At 42.4% G+C, this 19,788-nt stretch overlaps 1 protein-coding gene across 2 annotated transcripts in view; it reads left to right on the top strand.

The window, feature by feature from the left end:
- Nucleotides 1-7,603: 7,603 nt before the first annotated feature.
- KIAA2012 overlaps nucleotides 7,604-19,788 on the top strand; it is a 120,761-nt gene continuing 108,576 nt past the window's right edge. For both annotated transcript variants that reach the window (XM_079130569.1, XM_079130570.1), the window contains exons 1-2: nucleotides 7,604-8,050; nucleotides 9,375-9,659. In XM_079130569.1, the coding sequence (XP_078986695.1) occupies nucleotides 7,967-8,050; nucleotides 9,375-9,659 (369 nt within the window). In that variant the 5' untranslated portion in view covers nucleotides 7,604-7,966. The remainder of the gene's footprint in view (nucleotides 8,051-9,374; nucleotides 9,660-19,788) is intronic.

The following is a 19,788-nucleotide window of genomic DNA, read 5'->3' on the forward strand; positions in this document are numbered from 1 at the left end:
AGCTTGCTGCGGACGGGGGCAAGCCTGCCACAATATGGATTCCGTTGTCTGAACTCTCTCAGTTCCACCACACCCCTTGTCAGAGCGGAGAGCTCGCAGTTGTATCACAGATCAGCCCAGGAAACAGCTAGTCATGAATCACAGGGACTCATGGATCTCTGCCGAACAAAGAACTCCAGCTCTGGGAAACTTTCTGGCCCAGTCTTTGCCTCTGCCCCAGAGGAAACACAGGTAATTTCCAAATGGTGCTGCTGAAAACCAGCACAGGGCAGGTGTAGTGAAGCCCGGTCACGGCTTTATCTTCTCACGTCCACAAATACTGTTTTTTCCATACCAGCTGCATCCTAAACACTGAGTAAAGATGGTGATTAGTAGTGGTGGTGGGCGTCTCAGTAGGAGCTTTCTTAAGAAGAAAGGGCTTTGAATGAGCCAATGAAAGCTGTTGCCAGGGAACCAGATGCCATGAACAGGCCACTCCAGCAGTGTAAGAATACAAGCCATAGAAGCTGGGAGTGCTGGACTGAGCACTAGTGCACTTGGCAGCTGATCCTACAAGGCCTGTTAACCCTTTGTGCACCTGACCACGTCCAGACTGTGAATGAAGAAAAGGATGATAGTGGAATCCAAAGAGCTGAGCCACCCCTGCTGCCAGTACTTCCCATTAGAATGACCCTTTCAAGACATTCTCTCTGCTGGACTCCCTGGACTGGTTGGCATCAGAGGTGGGCATGAGCTAGTGCTGACCAGGAGCCCAAAGCCCTGCAGAGGGCACTGCTCACGTCCAATCACACTTGTTATGACACTAATGATTGCTCTCAACTTGTGCTCCAGTTATATCTGGCCTATTGGCCACTGGAGGAGGGACTCTGCCACCTCAGGTGGGTCTTCTCTGCGAGACAAGGAGTGACGGCTTCTCTTCTCCCTGAACTCTCTGCTTACAGAGTCTCCTGGGGCCAGCAGAGGTTGGCAGCCTATGCTCTGTTTTAAGATTGTTGCCTGGAAGAGCATGGGCACAGGCCAACTCTGGGAAGATGGGGGAACAAGCCAAGCCCCTATTCCCAACCCACCTGCCAGGGAATTCTTTCCTCCATCTCATCCTGCTTCTTCCTCTCCTTTCCCATGGATCCCCGCTCCAGTCATCCCCTCCCAGGCTCCTTCCTGCCTGGCTAGTCAGTCTCCACAGAGGGACTTGCGAATTAACTCAGTTCTCAGAAGGACCTGAGTGCCTTCCCAGAGGAAAGTATCCAGGCTGAGTCACAGGCAGCGAGGGGCCCTGGGGGCCAGGGGCTCCTGGCTTCATAGTGTGAACTCTAGCCATGTGGAGCTCGAGGGGAAGGTTCTCCAAGCACTCTGACGTCTTCCTCAGATCAGTCCCAGCACCCTGACCATCTCTTTCCTGGGGCCCAGGTTGGGGACTCAATCTGAACATCAAAAATGTCACTAATGTGGGCAAAGAGTAGGAAGAGAATCTGCATACACCTTGGGGTATGCAGATGCTATGTTCCTGGAAAGATGCATGTTTTGTACACCAAATTAATATCTCTCTAAAGTGATCAGTATGCAGTTCACAATTTTTACTCTATAATAGTTAGAAAATATAAAATTTATTCTCATTGTAGAGTTTAAATACTAAGCAAGAAACCAGGTGAGAGAAGTGTCTGTAATTTGCTGTCTACGTACTGTGAGGAAATGACTTTCGGAGCATCAGTATGCGTGGCAAAAACTTACCATTGTGTACTAATAATGGGGAGAGAGTTTATGTATATTCTGGATTACAGGATAAAGTTATTTCTTAGTATTTTTTATTTATTGAGCCCATTACCTGTGATAAAAACTACACACAAATCATTGCATTTGTTAATTAAATAAGCATCACTGTAGCAATCATCAATGTAAATCAAAAGAAAAACTTACCCATGGCTAAACCAATGACAGATAAAACTCATTCTAACATTCAATGGCTCTAAGGTTTCCTGTGGTCTCAGTGAGTGGCCCCTGCTCTGAGACTCCCCTTAGGGTTAAACTCTTCCTCACTCTTGTCACGTCTGTGGGTCTGTTCCTATGAAGGCTTGTTACTTTTGCCCCCAGTGACTCTAGCAGCTGTCCAGATGGTGATTGATTTCTCCCCATGTTCCAAAAGAACCATGAACGTGTGATTTTTATTTCTTCTACAAACTTACTATCTCCCCACCATAAATTTAAGAGCTTGCAATTACTATGAGTGTTCCTACTAATAAAATGAAGCCCAGAGCAAAGGCATAACTAAATATTTTAGACTCCCAAAGCAAACCCTTCAGAAAGATCTAAAATAAATAGATCTCTAGTGCCCTCCTCCCAAACTAGTCCAGCCATGTGGCCATAATTTATACCTAAGGAGAGGAAGGAAGCAGGGAGCCAAGGCTGACACTTTCTCCTCTACTATCATTCTAGAGTGTTTTTTGCTGTCTTTTGCATTTTCTTCTCTCACATCTGGCCTGGACCACATGAGAAATTGACCCAGCTCTGGACAAGCCAAGTACTCTTCCTCAGCAAACTTGTGCATCTTCCAAGTTTGAAGGGTTGCCTCTCCCAAGTGAGTTTGTTGGTGCCCTCCAGCCTTTGTTTACTGAGCCTGGGTGAATGAAGTCTTTAACTTATAGGCCTAAGCTTTGTACTATGGCGAGGCAAGCTACTCACTACTAAAACAGGCTTTGACCTACTTCTCTTCTTTCATGTATCTTTCATACTGGCTCAAAGCTAATTGCACATCTCTTTGAGCATGTTAAAAAGCAAACAACGAATATTTCATTCAGCTGCTACTCTGCAAGGGATGGGACATGATGGGGATTCCTAAAAATGATCCAGCCCCTACCTTCCAGAGACTTATAGTCTATAGGTCACAAGCAAGTGGGATGAGCCTTCATATTGCACAGCAATGCTGCTTGCCATATACATGACCCATAACTTCAAAACTCTCATTCATTCGGACATTCTTTGTTGTTGTTATTATTTTTTGCTTTTGTTATTGTTTATTTTTGGTATCAGGGATTGAACCCAGGGGCACCTAACCACTGAGCCACACCCACACCACCAGCCCTTTCTGTATTTTTATTTAGAGACAGGGTCACTGAGTTGCTTAGAGTCTTGCTAAGTTGCTGAGGCTGGCTTTGAACTTGTGATCCTCCTGCCTCAGCCTCCCGAGCTAGTGGGATTACAAGCATGCACCACCATGTCCAGTTCATTTTGATATTCTCATATAACTTGTCTTCAGTGCTCATGGTAGATCACCGTGGCTAGTTCCAGCAACCTTCATTCCACTTTGCTTCTGGTACAAAAGGTTAGGAAGCTGAAAATGTTATGACCTAGAAAATTTGCAACTATATTTGCAAGGTAAAGCAAAGAGAGACAAGGTTGGGAAGATAGGAGTGTTTAGAGAGAAACATGGCAGAGGTCTCGTGTTCAGTCTCCAGTTTCATGGCTAAAGAGTGTATTGTGGTGGCTATAGTCAGGGCCATTTCCTGACAGCTGTAGGTTAACTCTGCTTCCTATGAGTAGTTGCCACCACTCTATTGCAGAAGTTCCAGCCTGCTGTCCATCCCACTTTTGCAATTTAGTTTGGATAAAGTCCCACTTCACTTCTGGTTTGTTCTGTGACTTTACGCAAATTATTTAATATCTCTGCATGATCTTTGCTGTTCAGGAAGCAAGGGAAACACCCATGGTTCTTCTTGTACACTGTCCCTGATGATGAACGAAATTACTAGAAAATATAATCACACCTCTTTGTAAAGGGGGGTGAAAATCCTGACACTATCTCCGAGACCACTCCTCCAGAGCAGCATCAATTTACCCCAAGCATTTTGGAACGAGGGACAAATTCCTGAACACACTGGGGACACAACCATTGAAGAGCATCTATTTTCCTTGTTTCATGTGGTTTCTATTTATTTACAGAGTGCCATGGTTATTCATGATGCTTTACAAACCATAAAAACAAGGTCTCCACCCTATAGAATTTACAGTGTAATTTAAACAGACATGCTGTGTGGACTGGCAGGTCAGGCATGCCGGGGGATGGTGTTGGTGTTGTATAACATGGGTGTGGAGGGTTTCTTCTTGACTTATAAATACTTTCCAGTTACAAGGGCCTTTCATCTGGAATCCTCAAGCACTTTAGAATAGCAATAACCCCGATTGCTTTCTAAATGCACTTTCCATAAACTGTTATGGGGACTGAGTAAATGCTTTTAAATGTCTATTAATTGATCTGTGGATCTGTTCATTGTCCATATTAAACAGCATGGATGTAAACACAACCGTGTAGAAGAGGCTTGATTTGGGCTGTGGTTTCTGGCTGCTCACAGATCACAACCCCAGAGAGGCCTGGCATCCTTGCCCTGGTGCTGGAAGGGCCACAGAGACACCTGTGCATTTTCCCAGGCAAGATTCTCTCTCAACCTAGACTCAGAAAGATCACTTCCTGGGGTCCTGATTCACATTTATGGGCAAAGTCAGCATTTCAAAGTCAGCTGAGTTTGGAGAGATAACTCCCATGGGGTAGCCAACCTTAGCTACCATACTGATTCTCATTGGACTTCCTCCTAATTGCTCCATCCAGTGACTCTGATGCTACTTTACTCTCTTTCTCTCGAGTAACATCATTTACAAAATGGTAGAATTGATATGTCCTTGCAACCGGTATGGAATTTGCCCTTCTGTGTCTCACTCCCTTAATGGCCATTTAGCAAGTGATGATTCCTGACCTACTTGGATTCATAGCCAAGGGAAGATTGGCCTGGGTGACAAGTCCTGAACGTTCACCCAGAGGTTTATGGTTTATGAGATAAGCATCGCTCCTTCTACACATCCTTTATAAACTTCTCAGTCATCTTTCTAAAACCCAGATAGAGTCACATCACCTTCCTGCTTTGGAAACTCTACCTGAAGAATAAAATCCACCATGTATGTGTGGCCTTCATGGTCTTGGCCCACTGATTTCTCTCTCTGGTCTCATCTGTCTATATGACCTGTTATTTTGGCCATACCAGACAGGTCATCCTTTCCCCAAATTTCCTATCATTGATCTTGCAGTAGCCTCTTTCATCTTTGCCCCTTGCCATCCTCTCTTCCCAGCAAACGACCACCCTCTCCCACCATCCTCTAATGTCCTTCCCTTCTGTAGCCTTCCACGATGCCCACCACCATCCATCTACCACCTCCACCTCCACCATATGTATACATTTACCTCTTTTCCTAGAGCACCCACCTTTCTCCATGTCCATGATCACAGCTGCCCCAAAGGTTTTTGGGTTTTGTTTGTTTGTTGTTGTTGCTCTTGTTGGGCACCAGGGATTGAACCCAGGGCCCCTTAACCACTGAGCCACACCTCCAGCTCTTTTTATTTTTTATTTTGAAACAGGGCCTCACTAAGTTACTTTGGGCCTTGCTAAATTACTAAGTCTGGCTTTGAACTTGAGATTCTCCTGCCTCAACCTCCCCAGCCACTGGGATTACAGGTGTGTGCCACTGTACCCAGCTGCCTCAACATCTTCCAGGTACCAGGGGCTCCTTGAGTCCAGGAAGTATGTCTCATAGAGTAATCTCTCAGGACATGAAGGATCCTTGTACTTTGAAGGTGTGATGAAGGAGAAGGAAAGGAACAACTATAACCTAAGATTCCTGTAAAGTATATAAAACCCAGGTTTTGTAGGATTTTGTCCCATCTACTGTAAGGAGGTTACTTTACAATAATGCTAACCAATTAGATTATGAAGTGCTAAATCGTGGGAGGGATGCTACAGATTGGAAAAATGTTTTAAATTAAATCACGTATCAGGCTGGGAATACAGCTCAATTGGTAGAGTTGCCATGCAAGCACAAGGTCCTGGGTTTAATCCCCAGCATTGGGGGGGAAAAAAAAAAAAAAGGATATCACATAAATTTATCATTTTAACCATTTTTAAATTTACAGTTCATTGGCACTAAGTACCTTCACATTGTGACTCCATCTCCAGAAGTTTTTCATCTCCCAAACTGAAAATCTGTACCCAGCAGACACTGACTTTGCTTTCCCCTCCCCCAGTCCCTAGCCACCCCCATCCTACCTTCTGTCTCCATGAACTGGACCACTCTAGGCACTTCACAGAGGTGGAATAAAACATTTGTCCATTTGTGATTGGCTTATTCCATTTAGCCTAAGTCTCAAAGTTTTCTCAATCTGTAGCATGGGTCCAGTTTTCTTTCTTTTAAAGGCTAAATAATATTCCATCGCATGTCTATGCCATTTTGTTTGACCATCCACCTGTCAGTGGACACGTGGCTGCTTCCACATTTTGACTCTTGTGAATAATGCTTCTCTAAACATGGGGTGTACAAATATCTCCTTGAGACCCTGCTTTCACTCCTTTTGGGGGTATAGGCTCAGAAGTGGGATTTCTAGATCACATTTATTCTATATTTAATATTTCGGAGAAACTGCTATGGAAATTTCTATAGAGTCTGCGCCATTTAATGTTCCCACCAACCGTGCATAAGGGTTCCACTTTCTCCATATCTTCATCAACATAGATTATTTTCTTTTGTTGTTGCTCTTTTAATAGCCATCCTAGTAGGTGTGAAGTATTATCTCATTGTGGTTTTGACTAAATTTACTGCATTGATTCTCCGTTATCAACAAAATCCCATTTTACAACATGACCTCAGATTCTTCCTCACTAGAGTTGAGCCTGCCTCAGGGGAAGGCGCCAGAGACCTAAAAAGTAAGTGGGCTTGTAGTCTGCTGCACTTCTGCACACAAGCCAGCAGGGGGCACTTCCACCAACTGGCAGACAGATCATAGGGTAGCTAAATAGCTTGTTCAGGCCAAAGCAGGGTCCTAGATCACCAGCAAAGGGGTCTTTTTGTTCCCGGACCCTCTTCCCTCTCATCTTGTGCTCCTCATGGTGTCAGCATTGAAGAGAATCAAGCAGCCCAATAGCAATGTTTTCCATGTGGATGCTACTGGCATTCCAGTGGGACAATTCATTTTGCAGGACAATCTCACACACTAGAGAATCCCAGGCTCCTCTTGCTAAGCCAGCAGTGGCCCCTGGTCATTGTGATAACCAAAAGGCCCCACCCACATTTCCAAAGTGCCCCCTCTGGGAATAGAAGCTGCCCATTTGAGAATCAGACACAGAAAGGAAACTGAAGAGTCCCAGTATCTCCTGCTCACTCATGCGAAGTAGCCACTTCCATAATGAGGCCTCCTGTCCAGTTCAGGGGATGCTGGGGCTCAGCCAAAGAAAACATCACAGGTGGCTTCAGGTGACCTAGACGACTTCCCTGAGTCTGTTACTGGTTAGCTGTCAGTGACAGGCTCATGTGTCAGGAGAAAGGGGAAGACACTCTAAAAGCAAGGTGAGCATACAACAAAAAAAAAGCCTATGCCCCTCCCCCACCCCCACAACCAGGACTTGCCATCTGAGCCTGGTCCTTTCAATGACCAGTGGACAGCCCCCCACCTCTACCCCAGCTGGAGAATGAACACCACTGCCCTCCACAGTCTCTGCCTGGCCTCTGCTGGGTTAAGGGACTTCATTTCCCGGTGCTGCCATAGCAACCGGGAAACAACCTCTGCCACAATGAAAAGGATGGTGCGTGGCCCAGATCTGTGGATGCACACAGCCGGTAGCAGAGCAACCAGAACCCAGGGACAACAAGGGCTCCAGGAGGGGAGAGAGAGGTTACCCAGAGAGTAAATCCGGGGCTGCAGGAGTCTGGGCAGGCAGTTTGTTTTTCTCTCCACAAAGATGCACACTGTCTAAACTGTGTGACTGGTTGTTACTAAGAAGCTGCAGTAAGAGGGAAAAATGTATTTAATAAAAGGCCCAGTGTTTGTGGTCTTCTTGGGCTTGCTGCCGAGCTTCGGAAATCTTGAGGTGTGACCAGTTTTCAGTCTTCAAAACCAAGATGAACTGCCCTTGAGAAGGGTGGTCAGAGGGGAAGCATGTTCAAGCTGTCTCTCCTGAGCCGGGGACACGGGAAGTTGGTCCAGAACCAACAGAAGTTGGAAGTCTATTTTGAACCAGAGGTGAGTCTTACAGCTGAAAAGGGGCACGTTTTAGGGGTGGGGGAGGAATGTTCTACCTTTCCACTCGAGGATGAGGCAGGTGTGTTTTGGTGTGTGTTGTCACTGAGATGGTGAGGGTCCCTGGCAGATCTGATTGTAGTTGGCCTGACATGCCAAGACTGCCCCTGGGGCCCTCTTTCTTTCTCCTGCACTTTGACTTACAACCTCCTTTGCTTGAGACTGAAGGTGAATCCAGATTGTCTGGAATTTGGGTGGTTTTGGTTCGTGACCAGAATTCCCACCTGGGTTCTAGGCAAGCCGTTGTTTGTTTGGTCTTTAGAAGTCATGCTCTGAGGTTGAAGTGCTGTGTGTGTTCGTGCCATTTCAATGGCTTCCTTGAACTTTCTGGAATTCAACCCACAGGATTCATATTTAATATAAGCCAAAAAAAATCTCATTTTAGAGGATTTTAAAGAGGTGGCAAATTTTCCTTGTTGTACTGGAATTTTATTTCTTGAATCCTGCCAGGAATAAGAAATCCACAGGGAGTGCTTTGCAAATTTTGGGTCATACAGAGATTTCCATTGTCATGGCAGTTTGTCATGATATTTGACCTTTGCTGTGTTAAAAGACATATAAAATTTCAAAGGACCTCTATGACCAATGGCATTTACTTACAAGATGTATAACTACTTTATAGGCTCCTAAATAGCCAAATTAGGTAATGTTACATAGCATCTGGAATGTATAGAAATTTTCCCTATGTGTAGCTGAAGCAGTAGTGGGTTGGAATGGTTTTCTCCTATTTAAACTGCCAACTAGTCCAGATCTAATTTCAAAGTTATCTGCTGCCCTTGACAATTTTGACTTCTTACTTGCATACCAGGAAACTTTAACTGGCCTGTTATCTACACTGTACCCACTCAAGCCTCCAGATTTGAATAGCTCTCCTGACAATTGTATGGAATAAAATAGAATCATGCCCTGGGTTCTACTAATTTTGAGACAAGGGAAGAAAAACCAGTTGCTAAGAAGAGTAATTGTGCTTCACACCTGTGATCCCAGGGACTTAGGAGCCTGAGACAAGAGGATTGTGAGTTGAAGGCCAGCCTGGGCAATTTAGCAAAAATAAGAAGTCAAAAAAGGGCTGGGTATGTAGCTCCGTGGTAAAGCACCCCTCGGTTCAGTTCCCTACCAAAAAATGTAATTGTGTTCCATAATTCCACATGAAACAACTCAGAGAAAATCAGTAACTTGAAGAGAAAGTCAAACACTGCATGAAAGGAATTTGCTGGAAAAGGGTCTTCCACGGTGGTTCAGTCAAGGCAGTTTCTTTTCATTGCAGGATTACTTGAACTGGAAGTCCCCAGAAGACTATGTCCTAGTTAGCAAACCTCAGGACGAGGCCGATGCCAGCCAGCATTCCTGGAGTCTCTTTCTCCCTAAGACTTTCAGCACACGAAAGGGTGCCCTGATCCTCTACTCAGAAGGGCTAGCCATCCCAGCATGGACGCCCCCAAAGAGGAGAAAGGGCTCCTGCTGCCCCAGAGGTCGCAGGAAGGGGCTGGATCTTGAACTGCACACACTTCAAGATCTCAAAGAAGCTGTCCTGGCATATGGAAGGAAGCAGGTAGGCAGAGCATGCCCTAGGGTTTGGGGAAGGCAGTAGCCTGTGTGTCTATAAATCCAGATGCAGCTCTGGGGATAACTTCCCGGACCCTAATGAAACCCTCAGAGGTCCATTTCCTCGTCTCTAAAATGGGTTTGTACTTTGGCCACACACCATCTTCACGAGCTAACACACGAGCAAGGGCTCTGAAAGCATAAAGGGCTCTGTTGCCATTTTGTATTTCCTTTCAGTTTTAGTAACAAAGTCCTTTTCAGCATTCAGACAGATTCAGGCCAGCAGACACTTCACCAGGAGTCCTTGAAATCCTGTCTCAGAATCATGAGCATCGTCATCCTACCTCTGATGTTCTTGGCTCTGTAGAAATGAGAAAGAGAACATTTTAAATATTTACCTTGGGCTCTTCAGCATCTGCAGGACCAGTTAATGACCTTTTCCATTTTACATTTAATATAAAGGGGAACCCCTGTGCTCCTTTTCTGATTCAGACTTTCTTGTGAGATGCACACATAGACTCTGCCTTATATAACTGCAGACTTCTGCCCTTTGAGTCCATATACAGTCTGGGAAGATGTGTCACTTTATGAAATTCTAGATTTGAGATGATGGATTACTCTCTGGTTTAATTCTCTGCTGACTAATAAAATCATCAGCTTCTGACACCAGGCTCTTCACACACGGGTTCCTCTTCCATCTCCCACCCATTCTAACCACCAACTCCACTGTGGGCCCCTCAGCTCCCTATTTTGTGACTAGGGCACCCCAACACCCCAATACCCTTTCATGACTCCTCACTTTCTACAGCAGCTAACTCGTACCCACCCTTCAACACGCAGCTCAGATATCATCTCCTCTCTGAAACGTTCTCCCACTTCCCTGGGCAGAGATATCCCTGGTCTTCCTCTTTTGCAAACAGTCCCTTACCATCATGCATTGAGATTCATCTCTTTGACCATCTGTCATCCCTGACAGAATAACATCTCCCCCATCGCAGGAACTATGTCTAAATCATTTCCATAAATGTTTTTGGAGTGAATCAGCCATGCACAATACTTTCAATGTTTCTTAGATTGTCTTCCGTTATCATTATTGGACAATTTATCACCTACCCCCAACCCTAGGCAGAACTTTCAAAGGACAGATTCTTTTGTCTCCTTCCCTTCTTTCAAAATAGAGAAACTAGATGATCTTGACCAAATTGTCCTTTGTCTTGAAACCCTACATTTTGGATGAAAGAAAGTCAATTGTTGTTGGATGCTTACTGTTACTTTGTAGCTGTTATTTTATTTAATCTTCACAGTGACCATGTGAAACATGGTTTTCTTTTTTTTTTATTTGTTCTAATTAGTTATGCATGACAGCAGAATGCATTTTGACACATCATACATAAATGGAGTATGACCTTTCATGAAATGTAGTTTTCTATTTCCTTATATAGATAAGGAAACTGAAGCTCATAGGAGCTGTGTGATTTGCCCCAAGCCAGAGAGCTAGGAAATCACTAAGCCAGGATTCAAATATGGGACCGCGTACCTCTCCCGGGCCTTCATGGTTTGCACTTTGTCCTATTGTCTGTGGACTTGAAGGGACCCCAGAGGCCATTTGCCCAGTGTTTCCCTGTTTGCCCCCAGAAACCCTTTAAACACCATTCTCCTGCTTGGCTCTGTGTACAAGGCAGTTGACCACAGGCTATGTACAGTCCCACAAAGTCTGTGTCAACTGGTTTCTGATTGAATTGACAAGGGGAGAAGATTGGAGAGGGAGAAGGGGAAAGAAGGGTATTTTCCCCCTCCCACTCTGCCTCAGGTGATAGAAACATCTGCATCATCTCTGTGGTCCAGCTCCCAACAGACAGGTCTATGATGGCCCTGGACTCCTCCAGGTGAGTCCACCAGCAACTGTCCCTCTAGTATACGGGTGGTCCCAGCTTCCTGATATTACTGAGCCCAAAGTTGCCTGCATATCTGGCTTCTGATCTCCCCAAACATGTGTACAACCAATCCCCTAAATTAAATTCCTTCTGTGTTTAAATATTTAGTTTCTTGTTAGACAATGACTGTTATGTAGACTGACTGCCCAGAGTAATAGCTTCCACGGCACTCAGGTGCATATCCATATGGCTACAGTCTTTGGGCAAAAGGGATCTTATTAATTTATGAAGTAGATAAGTCCTTTTGGCAACAACATCATTTTGGGTCGGATTTGGGCTCAATGAAAGAAAAAAAAAAAAAGGAATTCCTGTCTCTGGTATCCATCCATTAGGTTTATAGCTCATATATACAAAACAGAATACGAGAATACATAGTCTAAGTCCAAGTGGGGAAATAATGTGAAGAAATCCAAAAGGAAATAAGCTTTGGAATAATAACAGGGCAGGAATTTAAGATTAGAAAACATAGAACATTCAAAGAGGAGAGGAAGCAACTCAAAGGGATTTGGGATTAAATAAAATGAACATTTCAGCAGAGTAGAGCTCTAGAAAATAGAGAGTACCATCTGATTAGGAAGACTACAGACTGAAGAAATTTTCCAAATCCTACCCAGAGCTGGGAAGGCTACAGGGAAACAGCAGTCTCATGCATTAGGAACACAAATTCACATGACATTTCTGGAAGGCATTTTGAAAAAACCCTAAAATGAGTTAATACCCTTTGATTCAGTTTTCCACTTTGAGAACTTGGCCCTAGGAAATAAATGATATGTCCAAAGATTTATGCACAAAATGTTTACTATTATTTATTTTCCTAATTTTTATTTTATTATTATTTTATAGTTTTTAAACTCTACAGTTATTTATTAGTATGCAAAACACTAAAAATAATAAGTAATATAATAAATCTTGATTAGATAAATTACAATATAATCATTTAATGGGTTTTGGGTCAGGCACTAAGTCATGTAACAGTAATAAATAATATGAGAAAATCAAATCATATTCATACATAGATAATAAAAATACCAATGTTCAGTAGCATTTTTTGAATATCTACTATGCTCCTGTTGCTTCTAATTGCTTCCCAAATATAACTCATTCATGTTTTCTAATAGTCCATGGGATATTCCATGATCCCATTTTAAAGATGAGGAAACAGAAGCATAGAGAATTTAAGTAATTCACTCAAGAAGATCGTCACATCAGAATTCCAGACCAGGCAGTATAGAAAACATTGCCACTCTAATATGACCCAAATTTTTAAAAGGTTAATTATACCTTCTCAGAGGTATACACATCAAATTTTTCCTCTGGGTTCAACCATAAGTAGTGTGATTATAAATCATGTTTTTATTCACATATCAGACAGTATTTCTTAAAGTCATAGAATTAAAAAAAAAAAAAACAGAAAAAGAAAATCTATGGATTTGAAGAAGGTAGACAGTTGACCCTAGAGATCCAAGTGAGAAGATGAAAAAAAGGAAATGGAATAGCAAACCGTACTTCAGGTTGTGGAGGTGTAGCTCAGCAGTAGAGTGCTTACCCAGCAAACCCTGCTGTAAATGGAGCCCCATGATAACCACACTTTCTTCCCCTGGGGCAGTATTTCTTTGTCCATGTAGAATAGGTCAAGAGTTAAAGACACCGCACTCAAACTAGAAGAGAAAGGGGGAGGGAAACAAGGGTAGAGGAGGGTTCACCAGTGTGGTAGCACTTTCAGAGAAGGGTCTCTACTGGCTGGACCAAGAATCAAGAATCCTGTGTGAGCCCCACTCAGAACTGGGAGGATGGAGGCTGTCACAGGGAGGTGGAATTCAATGTCTAAAGCATCTCCCAGTGTTTTATTCAGCTTTTTCACTGCTGTGACTAAAGGACCAGACCAGAACAACTGTAGAGGAGGAAAAGTTCACTTGGGGGCTCACAGTTTCAGAGGTCCCAATCCATAGACAACAGGCTCCATTCTCTGGGGTGCAATGTCAGGCAGAACATCATGGTGGAAGAGTATGGTGGAGGAAAGCGGCTCACATGGCCAGCAGGAAGCAGAGAGAGAGAGATTCCACTTGCCAAATACAAATATATACCCCAAAGCCACACCCCCAATGCCCCACCTCTTCCAGCCACACCCCACCTGCCTTCAATTGCCATTCAATTCCATCGGGTGATTAATTCACTGATTGGGTTAAGGGTCTCACAATCCAATCATTTCTCCTCTAAATCTTCTTGCATTATCTCACACGTGAGTTTTTGAGGGACACCTCACATCCTAACCATAACACCCAGCATCTCCAGTTCTATTTATGGATCTAAGGGCACACACATTGTAATATCTCTGGAGTTTATGCCTCAACACACACTCACCCTGTAACTTTCTGTATGATCCAGCTTCCTAAGGAGCAAAGATAAATGTGAAGTCAAGAGACTGGAGTTCTCAAACTTTAAGAACAATACAGATATGTTCCTAGGTGGTTGATTTGCTTTTTTACAAAGAAATAAATCTTGTTCAACACTCTCTAAAAGTTAAAATCATTCTTCTTCAGGTCTTTCATTCCTTCGACTTCTTGTTTAGAAGTCAAATAGCTATAAAACCTGGATAACTATAATTTGGGGTAGGTTCTAAATGATAGTCATAACAGTGCTCTTGAAGCATAGCAGAATTCTAAAGTGCCTCTCAGATCATCAAAAATACCAAGCAATTTTCAAATTAAGTGTTTCTTATTCTTATATTTTTAGAATTGTGTAAATCTAGTGATTTTTTTTATATGTCTTAGTCCATTTTCTATTGCTATAACTGAATATGATAGTTGAGTATAAAGAATGGAAGTTCTGGAGGCTAGGAAGTCCAAGGGCAGGCACCAGCATCTGCTCCACAGCTGGTGAGGGCCTTCTTGCTACATTGTAACATGACAGAAGGCATCAAATGGGAAGATAGAGCAAGAAAGCTACTTTATGTCTTTTTTCCTGTTTTTAAAAAGTTATTAATGCCATTATAGGGGCCCCACCCTCAGGACCCCAATTATGTCTCAAAGTCCCTACTTCCAAATACCATTGACATGAATTTGAAGTTTACACCAACTATGGTAACGTCCCACAATGCAAAGTTGATTAAGTACTGTATTAAAATAGAGAATACCATGCCACTTTTCTATTCCATGGAGAGATAAATGAGATTTAGATAACTGTGGCAGACTTCAACAAGGTTGAATTGCTACCACCATTTCCTTCATCAATGTGGCTATGTTTTAAAGTACTGTCAGCCTCGTTCCACTGAGAAGATCCACACTCAATCTTTACTCTCTAATTTCTGCCCACATTCTAATACTCAAGGCACTTAGTTCTTTGGTTACTGTTTTCAGCCCCTGTCTAACCCGTGAAAGCTTACCACTGTATTAAATAAGAAATACTGTGAGAAATATGTGTTTGATTCAAGTTTATTTTTCCATCTTAAACATAACATAGACTCATCATATAAAATAGGAGAATACAGGAAAGGAGGAAGAATAGTAAATTATCTATTACCCTTTCAACCAAATATCAGGAGAATGGAAGTTCCTTTTGCAAGACATGATCAGTAACCCTCTACTTGTTTGTTGGTGTCCCTAAGACAGGAGAAGTGTTCTGACAGCTGTCAATCAAGTGTTAAGGAGGATGCAAGACTGAGCAAGGAATTGATTTGACTGTTCTTTTCCTGGTGTCATGCATTTGTGCAGGTCCTGAGCAGTTGTACTTAGGGGTTTTCATAAGGCTAGAAGTAGGAAAGACCCAAGAGACAGGTGGGCAACCCTGACATGAGCTCAAAGGTAATGTCAATAACCTGACACTCACAGATTGCTCACATATCTGTGTAACAGCTTCTCTCAATCTGTGCAAGCCTGCGAGCTGGGTGCTCACATTGCATCCATTTTGGAGGGAAAGAAACTGGGACTTGGCACTAAATAACTTGCCCAAAAGTTCACATGTAAGCCACAGAGTTAGAGTTGGAGCTTGGACCACCCTTCTAAAGCCCCACTCTTCAGCCCTAGAGGGCCTGACTTTTGAAGACTGCAAGTGGCCCAGGTGTAAAAAGCATCTCCCCAGCTTTAACAGTGTTTGTAAAAAATGAACCTGGGGCTGGGGATGTGGCTCAGTGGTACAGTGCTTGCTTAGCATGTGTGAGGCTCTGGGTCCAATCCCCAGTACCACATGCACACACACACACACACACACACACACACACACACCGTGGATCTGAGTCTTTCCTTAACTCTTCACAATTCTAAGAAAACAAATCAGATTTTCATTAATCAATTTAACTTACAGGTAACATTTTTATATGATCCAGTAGATTATTGCTTTTCAAGGTTTATATTCTTCACCTATCAGTTCCCTGGGTAAACAACAGAGAATATTTAATAATGATGCCAAATGCTTATCAAGAACTTACTATTATACCAGTCACCATTCTAATCATTTCACCTTATATTTAATCCTCACAGTGACTTTATAAGGTATCTACATTTTTATTGTGATAAAATATACATAATGAAAGTTACCATTTTAACCATTTTTTGAAAGTGTAGAGTTCGGTGGTTTAAGTACATTCACGTTGTTGTACAAACATTCCTATCATTCATTTCAGAAATTTTTTCATTTTACAAAACAGAAACTCTATATCCATTTAACATTAACAACCCATTTCCTCCTGCCACCAAACTCAGGCAACCACTTCCAACTTCCTGTCGCAATGAATTTAACTACTCTAAGTGCCTCATATGAGTGGAATCTTCAGTGTTTATCCTTTGTGTCTGGCTTATTTTACTTACATAATATCTTTGAGGTTCATTCATGTTATAGCATGTATCGGAATTGCTCCCCCACCACATCTCTTGTTTTTTTTTTTTTTTTTGTTTTTGTTTTTTGGTGTGGTTTTTTTTTGTTTTTTGTTTTTTTGTTTTTTGGGTTTTTTGTACTGGGGATTGAACTCAGGGACACTCTGCTACTGAGCTGCATCCCCAGCCTTTTAAAAATAATAATTATTATTATTTTTTAGTACCAGAGATTGAACCCAGGGATGCTTAATCATCGAGCCACATCCCCAGCCCTTGAGACAAGTTCTCACTAAGTTGCTTAGGGCATCACTAAGTTGCTAAGACTGACTTTGAACTTGCCATCCTCCTTTCTCAGCCTCCCAAATTGCTGGGATTACAGGGGTGCACCACTATGCCTGGCAGAAATTCCTCCCTTTTCAAAACTGAGTAATAGTCCATTGTGTGTTTATACCACATTTCGTTTAACCATTCACCCATCAGTGGACACTTGGGTTGCTTTCACACTTTGGCTATAGTGAACAATGCCCCAGGAACATGAGTATACAACTCTCTGTACATGTTCTTGCTTTCAGTTCCTCTCTGTATATATCCAGAAATGGAGTTGCTGGATAATGTAGTAATTCTATTTTTAACTTTTTCAAGATCCACTGTACTGCTTTCCCCCCTTTCACATTCCCACCAGCAGAGCACATGCACTCTAGCATGTACCAGTGAGCCACAACCCCAGCCCTTAGATTCTCTTCTCTATGACCTGGGACACATGGTTGCCAAAGATAAATGGGAGTGAGAATATTATTCATACAGAATTTCAGAGATGAAACCTGCAGAGAAAGGGACTGGCTCCACCTCCTCACCAACACTGGTTTTCTGTTTTCTTTTTTCTCTCTTTTAAATTCTATAGAAGTTATCCTATACCAGTTATCTTAACTGGTATGAAGTAATATCTCAAGCTACTACTTTGATTTGCCTCTCCCTAGTAGTGGGTGACATTGAGCATCTTTCGATGAGTTTATTGGTCATCTTTTTTTGAAAAATCTCTCTATTCAAAGTGCTTTATCAATTTTTGAACTGAATTTTTGGTTGTTGGGTTGTGCTTTACCAATTTTTGAACTGAATTTTTGGTTGTTGGGTTGTAGGAGTTCTTAAAGCTTCTGATATAAATTTGCAAATGTTTTCTCCTATCCTGTGGGTTACCTTTTCACTGTTTGTAGAGGTCTTTGATGCAGTTTTTAATTTTGATGAAGTCCAACTTATCTACTTTTCTTACTTCTTTTGCCTGTTCTTTTGGTGTCATATCCAAGAAATCACTGTCAAATACACTGTTATGAAGTTTTACTCTTGTGTTTGCTTCTAAGAGCTTTCTAGTTTTAGCTCTTATGTTGAGGTCTTTGCTCCATTTTGAGTTAATTTTTATGTGAGTAAAGAAGTTATAGCCCAACTTCATTATTTTGAATGTAAGGTATTTACTTATATTACCCCCATTTAACAGGTTAAGAAATCAAGGTCAATAAATTTTCCAAGGTCACAGAGCTAGTAAGTCCCAACAAGATAGGATTAAAACCCAGGTCAACTGAGCATTCATAGCAACTGAAGCTTAATTTTTTGCCATTTGCAATTTCGGTTGTTATACCTTTATGTTTGTGACATGTGACTGGTAAAACCTTTGATGCTAAAAGATTTGGTCAGGAATCAAAACTTGTTATAACATTGCATTGATGAGAAAATTCAGACCACTTCACAATTCTCCTCTTTTTTAAAAAACATTTTTATTTGTAGATGGATACGATACATTTATTTTGTTTATTTATTTATTTATTATTTTTATGTGGTGCTGGGGAATGAACCTAGTGTCTCACACATGCTAGGCAAGCACTGTACCACTGATCCACAACCCCAGCCCTTAGATTCTCTTCTCTATGACCTGGAACACATGGTTGCCAAAGATGAATGGGAGTGACAATATTAGTCATACAGAATTTCAGAGATGAAACCTGCAGAGAAAGGGACTGGCTAAGAGTGGCAGTGTTTGTTCAGGGCGACTGAAGGCACGTGGGTGCTAGAGAAGGCTTTCAGGCACAGCTGCCAGCGGTCTCTCCCCTTCCCACCCTGCCCCCACCTCTACTCCAGGTGCATTCACCTGGCTGTCCCAAGGCTGGCTCCAGTCACACCTGCAGAGGTGTGAAAACAATGGGCAGTCACCCTGTATCTAAGGCTTGGGCTGTGCCAGAGCACACTGACTCCAGCAAGCTGACTGAGGGACAGGAGGCACCAGCTGTGCATATCGAGAGGACTTCTGTCTGGCGCTGGCACCTCAGGGCACAGGTGGTCAGTAGTGAGTACAGACATTACTGGTTCTTTCCACTGAACTGAACTTGTTAGTGACTTAGTAACTAGTGAGTAGTCACTAAGTAGACAGTGTCCAGAACAATACCTGACACATAGCTAACACTTAACAAACAGTCGTCGAATGAGCATAGAAGTTGCCAGGGTGTATGGGGGTTGGCCATGACCTCTATTCAACAGAAGTGCCCAATCTAGTGAAGGAGGCCAGTTTGTGTCCCAGTGACACTTGATATGAGGCAGTCTATGAGAAAAGTTGAGATAAAATTTAGGAATATGCTGTGGAAGTATGAAGAAGCTAGTGATTATGAATGATCTTTTATATTATTATTTTAATTGCACATATCTATGGGGTATGTGTGATGAGTCAATATAAATAGCTTATAATGGCAAGCATGGGGTAGTTAGCGTTTCCTACTCCTTAAACATTTTTTAAAGTTCTGATTAAGCTGGGCTCAGGGCATCAGTTGTTGGGAGGCTGAAATGGGAGAATTGCTTGATCCTGTGAGTTCAAAGCCAGCCTGGGTGACAAGGTAAGACACTGTCTAAAATATATATATAAGTCACATAAATTTTTGATTACTATGTAATAATCGTACACATTTATGAGGTGCAGTGTGATGTTTCAATACATATGTGCTGATCAAATCAGGTAATTGACATTTCCACCTCCTCATCTTTACTTGGTGCTTTGTGTTTGGAGTTTTGGAGCTTCTCTCTTCTAGGTATTAACAAAAGAGATAATAGGTTATTGTGAACTATAGTCAATAGAACTTATTTCTTTATTTCTTCTCTCTTTTTTTTTTTTTTTTTTTTTTTTGGTGCCGGGGTTTAACCCCAGCCTCATGCACACTAGGGAAGTGCTCTACCACAGAGTTATTCCTTCCATCTAACGGCATCTTGGTACCTGTTATCCATTCTTTCTTATCTCCCCTCCTCTCCATCTCCACCCAGCCTCTAATAATCACTACTCTACATTCAGATCTTCTTTGTTTTTTAGGACCCATATATGAGGAAGAGAGCATACATGAGTACATGAGGTATTTGTCTTTCT

Source organism: Sciurus vulgaris (assembly GCF_902686455.1).
Source record: "Sciurus vulgaris genome assembly, chromosome: 3".
NCBI lineage: Eukaryota > Metazoa > Chordata > Mammalia > Rodentia > Sciuridae > Sciurus > Sciurus vulgaris.